Here is an 8,523-nt window from a genome sequence, read left to right as displayed (position 1 = left end):
CACACACACACACACACACACACACACACACACACACACACACACACACACACACACACACACACACACACACACACACACACAGAACTAGTCTTACTAGTCCCATTAGAATATACTGTGCCTGCCTAGTGAAGGATAGTGTTCAAGAGTGAGGAGCAAAATGGTGTGTGCGAGCAACCTGCTTTAACCAGTCACAGAGAGTCACTGCTCAATGAGAAAATAATGCCAAGGGTCATAAAGCTTGCTGCTTGCTAGAACCACCCATAGAATATCTTAATTATTTTTATAACTATTCAAACTGGAAAAATAATAAATATTTCACTTATTTTTAAGAAGTTGGTTTCTAACAGTTACAGTAAGTAAAAAAAAAAAAAACCACAGTTATCTGGCACTGATGGGAGTTTCCAGTGCAATGGAATGAACAGGTAATAAAGAGACAAATAACTAGGAAACCAACACAGCTATAAATGCCGCAGGGAACACACAGCAAAGATCTGGCCTGAGTGGATGGGCCAGGTGTGAAGAAGGCTCGGGTGAGGAAAGATCTGGGGAAACACAGAGTGCCACGTGTACACACAGCAGAGACTCGGCCTGAGTGGGCTGGGCCAGGTGTAAGGAAGGCTCCAGTGAACTGAGAAGATGGGAGAAGGGAGGGCAAGGAGCACCATGGTGGCTAAGAAGGCTATGAAGCAGGAAGGAGCCACGTATTCCATGACATTGTGATGACAGATCATCTGCCTAAAGATAGCAGGCGGGTGAAGAGTTTTAACTGTACTACTAATTAAATGATTAAATCACTTATGCAAAGGGACTAACAGCATTCCAGGACCACAGCAGAGAGCCAGTAAATGTTGATTCCTAGACACATCTTGCAGAACTTACTTCTGTATCTATCTAGTATTACTCCATTTAATCTTTATAAACTGAATTAGTTTATTTAATTGTAATCAAATGCCAATTACCTTCTAAGTTAATATAAAATAGAATTTCAACTACATTAGATATTAGGAGTTAATTGAATAGCAGGATGATCTTGTGATTTTTTTTTTTTTGGTCGATCATGGGGCTTGAACTCTGCACCTGGGTGCTGTCCCTCAGCTCTTCAGCTCAAGGCTAGTGCTCTACCACTTGAGCCACAGCACCACTTCCGGTTTTCTGGTGGTTTGAGATAAGGAGATGAGGAACTGGGAAGGTGGCTCAGTGGTAGAGTGCTTGCCTTGCATGCATGAGGCCCCAGGTTCAATTCCTCAGCACCGCATAAGCAGAAAAAAGCTGGAAGGCCCAGAGTTCAAGCCCCACGACTGACAAAAAAAAAGTTTCACAGACTTTCCTGCCCAGGCTGGCTTTGAACCATGATCCTCAGATCTCAGCCTCCTGAGTAGCTAGGATTACAGGCATGAGCCACCATCGCCCGGTGATCTTATAATTTTTAAGAGTGCTAAAAGTTTTGTAAATACAATGAAGGAAGCCTCTGTATCGTTATATTGATTTTACTCTTAGTTTTCCACCAAGATTAGTTATACACCAAGATGAATGAGCTGCAACTGAAACAATATGGAGTTGTAAAAGCATAATTTAAAGAGATCCAAGTTTAATATTGTAAATTTGCTTAGAAGCTAAAAATATGCCTTCAAGAAAGGCTGAAGAGTATTCAGAACCATCTGTAGTTTATATCTTATCAACCATCTAATTCACACAGTTGTCAGTGTCATATATTATCAGGAACTTTTGGCTATTTGGATTTCTTATACATATTTTTTCAAATGACTCTGCAATCCATTAAAAACAGTCCATTAAGCTAGGTGCCAGTGGCTCACACCTGTAATCCTAGCTACTCAGGAGGCTGAGATCTGAGGATCATGGTTCAAAGCCAGTCCGGGCAAGGAAAGTTCGAGAGACTCCTATCTCCAATTAATCACCAGAAAACCAGAAGTTGTGCTGTGGCTCAAAGTGGTAGAGCGCTAGCCTTGAGCTGAAGATCTGAGGGACAGCGCCCAGGTCCAGAGTTCAAGCCCCATGACTGACAAAAACAACAACAAATATTTCAGCAATGAATCCTAACATTTACACTTGCATAGACAGAAAGCTGATAATCTTACTGATGAAAGAAAGTTCTTTAGTAGCAGATTACCAGACAGGCATCACGTCAGGGGACCATACTCTTCCCAGGTATTTAGAGACTTCAGTGTGAACCTCATCTGGACTATATTTACCATCAGGAACCAGAACTTCCTCCATGACCGACAGCTGGGTCAGCCTTCTCCCACAGAGTCTTACAAATTCAACGAATGCACTGCAGCTAACTTCACATTCACTGAGACCCAAGGCTGATAAGTTTTTACAGTGTTCAGCAATGCAAGTAAGTTCCTTATCGAGAGGCTGAAGACCATTTGCACACACCACTAACTCAATCAGTCGTGGGCAGTTAAGACCTATGCGGCCCAGAATCGCTTTGCTTACTGAACGACCAAAATAAAGGTGAGTCACAGGGGTTTCTTCTTTAAAGAAGGTGTCAAATTCTTCTTCGTATAAAAAGAAGTACATAACAATGTTAACTCCAGGGGAGTGTTTAATAAGTGCGTCCCAACTGTGTTTTTTAATAGAATGAAATTCAATATGTCCAGGATTTTCACTTACAACATCAATTCGAAGATGCTCAAGATTAACATGGGTCTCTCTGGAAAGTGCTAAGAGCAGTTCATCACTGAGGATGTAATAATTCAATGCCAGTTCTCTAAGACCTTGACAATGGTCAGCGACACACAGAATTCCTGGAGGCAATCGGGGGTAAAAAAAGAACAAAGAATCATACTGATGCTACATAATGTTTTATGAGTTTTGATCTTGATTACTAGCTGCTAATATCTAATGATTTTTTCTTCTTTGTTTTTAAAGCAATACTGAGGCTTGGACTCAGAGCCTTTTAGTACTTTGATCCTCCTATCTATAATTCACATCTAGCTGGAATTATAGGCATGTACCACCATGTCCAGCTATTTGTTGAGATGAGGTCTTGCTAACTTTTTACCCATCAATTTTTCTGTGATCTTTCCAATCTGTGCCTCCCAAATAACTTAGATTGTAAATTATACCATACCCAACTATATTTAATAATTTCTAAGCAGATAGTTGCCATGATATATAATTGTGTGCGTGTGTGTGTGTAAAATTAAGATATTCTCATTGGGTGCTGAGGATTGCAATTCAAAGCTATCCCAGGCATAAAAGTCTGTGTGAGACTCTTATCTCCAGTAAACTACCAAAAGGCCTAAGTGGAGCTATAGCTCAAGTGTAGAGCAGTAGTCTTGAGCAGAAAGCTTAACAACGGCACCTAGGTCCTTAGTTCAAGCCCAGGACAAGAAAGAAAGAGGGGGAGGAGGGACAGAAGGAGGGAAGGTAGGAAAGAAGGAAGAAGGAAGGAAGGGAGGGAAGGAAGAAAGAAGAAGGGAGGGAGGGAGGGAAGGAGGGAGGAAGGGAGGGAGGGATGGAGGGAGGGAGGGAGGGAAGGAGGGAAGGAAGGAAGGAAGATATTCTCAGGAGAAGCAATTTAAGCTATATCTAGGTTGCAGATTAAGAGTGCTTTTGAATAAAATTACTTCAAGGAATTGTTTCATATGCATGTAATTTTCAGCAAGTACTTCTGTTACAACTACTAGAATTAAAAAAAAATCATTCACTCTTCAGAGATATCACTTACCATCAGATGACACATGAGGACAGCTGCTCATTTTTAGGAGTTTTAGTGTATCACTATTATTGGCCACAAGAATCTTCAGGGAAGGGTCGTCCACTGGTGTGTCTTCAATTTTAATTGATGACAATGATTTTGAGTTGACAAACACAACAGTGAGTGCCGACACAAAATGAGTCTGGCATGGCAACAAGAAGAAAACATGAGAAGGTTATTTTAAAATCCCAGCTTCAATTAATTCAGAAACAACTCATGTCAACAGATGCTAGGGAAACAATAAAAACCATCAAAATGGGGCTGGGAAGGTGGCTCAGTGGTAGAGCGCTTGCCTTGCATGCCTGAGGCCCTGGGTTCGATTCCCCAGCACCACATAAGCAAAAAGAAAAAAGCTGGAAGTGGCGCTGTGGCTCAAGTGGTAGAGTGCTAGCCTTGAGCTGAAGAGCTGAGGGACAGTGCCCAGGCCCAGAGTTCAGGCCCCACGACCGGACCCAAAAAAAAAATTAAATAAAAAAACATCAAAATGTTGCTCTTTCCATAGTATCATGAGCCAGAGGACACTCATCATTTTATGATAAATGGAGTGATGAGAAAGGAGCAATTTCCAAAGCTTCACAAAATAAGGACTTGCAGTTATTTTCAATGTTAAGGGATTTGATTTTTAGTATTAAAAGGACAAACAGTAAATTTTGCCTTATCCATAATTTATTACATGTAATATTGACCAAGCAGGGACAAAAATATGTATTTTTTAAAAAACAACAGCAAAAAAAATTTTAATTCCCACATTCTCATTATACAGCTCAGATGATGAGGGGAACTCTCAGGCTGGTATTATCACTGGTTGTAGTTAAATCATGGTGTGGTCAGCAGTTTCTCCACCTTTAATTTTGGGAAAATTCGCTTCCCCAGAAAAGCAAATGCAAGACAAAAGTGAAAGTGCCTAATTTTAGTGACAAAGTGAAAACCTGAGATTTGTTGAAGGTAACATGCCTTCAGTAAAAGTTGGGTGGTGGAATAAGAGCAAGAATCAAGTACTGAACTCTCTTCATCCTGAACATGTGTGTTTTTTCCTCAGTGGCGATCTCCTCGAAACCATAACCCTGAGGATACCGAAGGTCTATGTACACTTGTTTCCTAGAAGAGGGGGTGGCATGTGATGGACCACCAGTCAAATTCAGCCCATGGTCTATCGCTGTATGCTTTATGAGCTAACAGCTTTCACAGTCACACCTTTAAAGGGCTGAAAATATATTGAATGACATAACCAAACAATATTGTATGACATGAAAACTACATGGAACTGATCTCAATGTCTACAAACACAGTATGTCTGGCATGCAGCCATGTCTGTCCACCTCTGTAGTCTGTATTTTCTGGAGCTGAGCATGTGAGGCAGAGCTGGCAGAACCTCAAAGCCCATGATGCTTGTTTGTTGGAGGATTTCAACTCCTCCCCTAGAAGACACGCCATTTTAATGCATTTTATTCATTCCCATATTTCCAGACCTCAAACAGCCTCTGGCACTTAGTAAATGGTGTTTCTTGAGAATGAGTGAGGAATGCAGGCATGAATGAATGGATATCACATTCTTCAATGACATGCTTTTCCTAGTAAATTATCTAAGCAGCACAAATCCAAATCTTTACACGCACTGAAGACTTACAAATTAAAACTTATAGATTCATAGCTTCACTCCAAAACTGATAGAAGTTTTTTTTTGTTTTTTTGTTTTTTTTTTGGTTGGTCTTGGGGCTTGAACTCTGGCCTTGGGCGCTTTCTCTGTGCTCTTCAGCTCAAGGTAAGCCCTCTACTGCTTGAGCTACAATGCCACTTCTGGTTTTCTAGTGGTTTACTGGAGATAAAGAGTCTCATGGACTTTCCTGCCCAGGCTAGCTTTGAACTGTGATCCTCAGATCTCAGCCTCCTGAGTAGCTAGGATGACAGGCATGAGCCACCGGCACCCGTCTCTGATAGAATTCTAAAAGCTTTCATATTCACTAGTTTTTCTTTTTGAGAAAGATAGAAAAGGTCTGGAAACCAAATCTAGGCATAATCATTTTTTCTTTTTCAAAATCAATTTGAATTCTATTAAAGGTTCTCTGGCCCTCATTAGAATGTACAACTATAATGCCATAAATGCTACGTAATTATGTAGAAAAAAAGACACAGATCTACAATTACAAATTATGACAGAATGAATCATTTTTCTTTGAGAAATGGAACTCTTTAACTGGTTCTCAATTCGATGTTAATCTTGATAGAATTTAAGCACTGGAATACATATTTTATCATGGTAATATCTTTGGTGAGCACTTTTTTTTTCGAGGGGTTTGAACTCTAAACCTGGGCACTGTCCCTGAGCTCTTCAGGCCAGCACTCTTACCACTTGAGCTACAGTGCCACTTCCCATTTTCTGATGGTTTATTGGTTTATTAAGAGTCTCACGGGCTTTTCTGCCTGGACTGGCTCTGAACCGTGATCCTCAGATCTCAGCCTCCCGAGTAGCTAGGATGGCAGGCATGAGCCGCTGGCACCTGGCATGATAGGCACTTCTTATACTTAGTAAAGTGCTAAATAATTTTATCCCATTTTCCCTTAGATTACATGGGGGAAAAAAGTTCCAGTGCCACTGAGCAAGGTCACAGCAACCATACCACTCACACTGAACGGAAGGCTGAGAAGAAGCCCGTAAGTACCTCATCTGTGATTGAATAGTGAATCTAGACTCTGGCCCTACAGGCTGGAGTACAACAGGAGGCATAACTGCTAGTATCTACAAAGCATTTCAGGTCACTCTTATCCTGTAGTTCATAACCAGGAAAGTAACTACCAGTGTAAGTTTTCATCTGATCACTTGTATTACTTTAATCCCTAAATGACCCATTTTCCTTCAGTGTACCATACTCTTTAAGATAAACAGGCCAGCAGATGGCTTGCTGAAGAGAACACGACCCAGTTTGCAAGAGTGAAGATACTGCTGTCCCTCTATCCTCTATGATAGGGGTTTCCATTGTCCAGTTTACTGACAAGCATAGTTTAGAGCTTATTACAGATCAGACACTGTTTTAATTATGGGTTTATTGGGGTAAAGGGAACAGACAGAACGTCTTTCTTTGGTGAATCTGTTTTGGTATGGGGAGAAGAAAAGGATCATGTTAAATACGGAAGAGACTTCAAGTACTGAATATAAAATACTGCAGGGCTGGGAAGGTGGCTCAGTGGTAGAGCGCTTGCCTTGCATGCATGAGGCCCTGGGTTCCATTCCTCAGCACCACATAAGCACAAAAAGAAAAAAGCCGGAAGTGGCGCTATGGCTCAAGTGGTAGAGCGCTAGCCTTGAGCTGAAGAGCTAAGGGACAGCGCCCAGGCCTAGAGTTCAGGCCCCACAACTGGACCCAAAAATAAAAATAAAAGTAAAATACTGCAATACAAAAGAAAGTAGGGTGCTTTTTTCACAAATGTGATTTGGGAAGGCCTCTAAGAAGATGACACTCAGATGAGGAACTGAGTGAAGGGAAGGTAGCAGTTTCTGTGGCAGAGTTGTGGATTATTTCCTAACAATCAACTAGCCTTCTTTGGGAATGCAGTACTAATTTTTAGCTGGGTACAATGCCACTGAGCTAAAAGATTTCCTGTTTTCCCTGAAACCTCAGGCCCCAAGACTGAGATATAAATGGGATTGTCTTAAGTACTTCTGGGAAGTTTCCATGAGAAGGAAGTGGTCCCTTCTTCCCCATTCCTTCCAGCCAGCTACTCAGCCAGCACGGGATCATGGAGGGCCCTCAGAAAGTCAGCAGGACCCTGAAAAACAATGAAGCACTCTGGGGAGAGGAGAGAAGCTAGTGGGAGCCTCAGTTCTTAACAATTCCAGACCAGCTACAGAATACCTCACCTGTGGATTTCTTTAATGTAAGAGAAATACACTTCAGTGATATAGGCTTTACTATATGAAACCAAACATGGTGCTAACTAGCATAGTTTATTCAGTTAAATATTGTGTTCTTCTACTGCCAAGCAAGAGACCCTAGAAAAGTACCCAGAATAGCCTTTATGGCTTTATTGTCAAAGCAATTACATACACTGGCACTTGAAAATAGTAAGCATAGCATCTATATAAGTGCTATGTAACTGACATCTACTGTGGGAAAATTATTAAAATGACAAGATAGCTTAAAAAAAATCAGCCAGGAACAAGTACTAGTCAAGAGAAAGCTGTAAGTACAAATACTCTGACTACTCATGGGATATGGACTGTCTTTACCAAAAGAATCCTTTTTGTCTGGTTTGACAGTATTTAAGAAATTTAGTACATCTGACAAGAAAGCACAGAATCCCTACCTTTGACACATTCATGAAACTGGGCTTGGCTGTTGAGATGAGCCCCAGGGTCTGGATGGAACAGTTTACCAGCTGAGAAAGGATGTCACAGGCCGCTTCTGCTGACTCAGTGCTGCTATCCACCTAGAAAGACAGTTTCCAGCTGAACTTCCTGAAGGCAACTTGACAGAGTTACTACAAATAGTCACTTAAACAAGTTGTGAAATTCTATTCATCCCTGCCATCCATATAAATGAGTATCTTTCTTTATACAAAATGTCTTGGGATTATAAAGAAGACAAATTAACTTTCCAAACACTTCACATTTTCAAATCTTTTACAGTAATAGCCAGATGAAGAAAACCAAACTTTGAGGTGTTCAGTTACAGTTTAGGCTCTCTACTTCAATCCCTACGCTAACTAGGGAAACCCAGGGAAAGGGTTTGTGATAAAAATGCTGCCACTGGCCAAAGCCGCCCGGCACCAGCAGCAGCGAACCTGTCGGCAGACCACCC

The 8,523-nt window shown here is 41.2% G+C and overlaps 1 protein-coding gene across 1 annotated transcript in view; it reads right to left on the bottom strand.

Moving 5' to 3' along the window:
* Positions 1 to 2,127: 2,127 nt before the first annotated feature.
* Positions 2,128 to 8,523, bottom strand: part of Fbxl21 (F-box and leucine-rich repeat protein 21) — a 12,443-nt gene continuing 6,047 nt past the window's right edge. Inside the window, exons 2-4 of the mRNA XM_013016049.1 lie at positions 8,030 to 8,152; positions 3,698 to 3,869; positions 2,128 to 2,771 (exon numbers count right to left, since the gene is read on the bottom strand). Coding sequence (XP_012871503.1) covers positions 2,128 to 2,771; positions 3,698 to 3,869; positions 8,030 to 8,152 — 939 coding nt within the window. The remainder of the gene's footprint in view (positions 2,772 to 3,697; positions 3,870 to 8,029; positions 8,153 to 8,523) is intronic.

The sequence above is a fragment of the Dipodomys ordii genome, unplaced genomic scaffold, assembly GCF_000151885.1.
Source record: "Dipodomys ordii isolate 6190 unplaced genomic scaffold, Dord_2.0 Scaffold29, whole genome shotgun sequence".
Taxonomy (NCBI): Eukaryota; Metazoa; Chordata; class Mammalia; order Rodentia; family Heteromyidae; genus Dipodomys; species Dipodomys ordii.
Note: the sequence above shows the minus strand (reverse complement) of the source record. Positions and strands in the feature narration are given on the sequence as shown.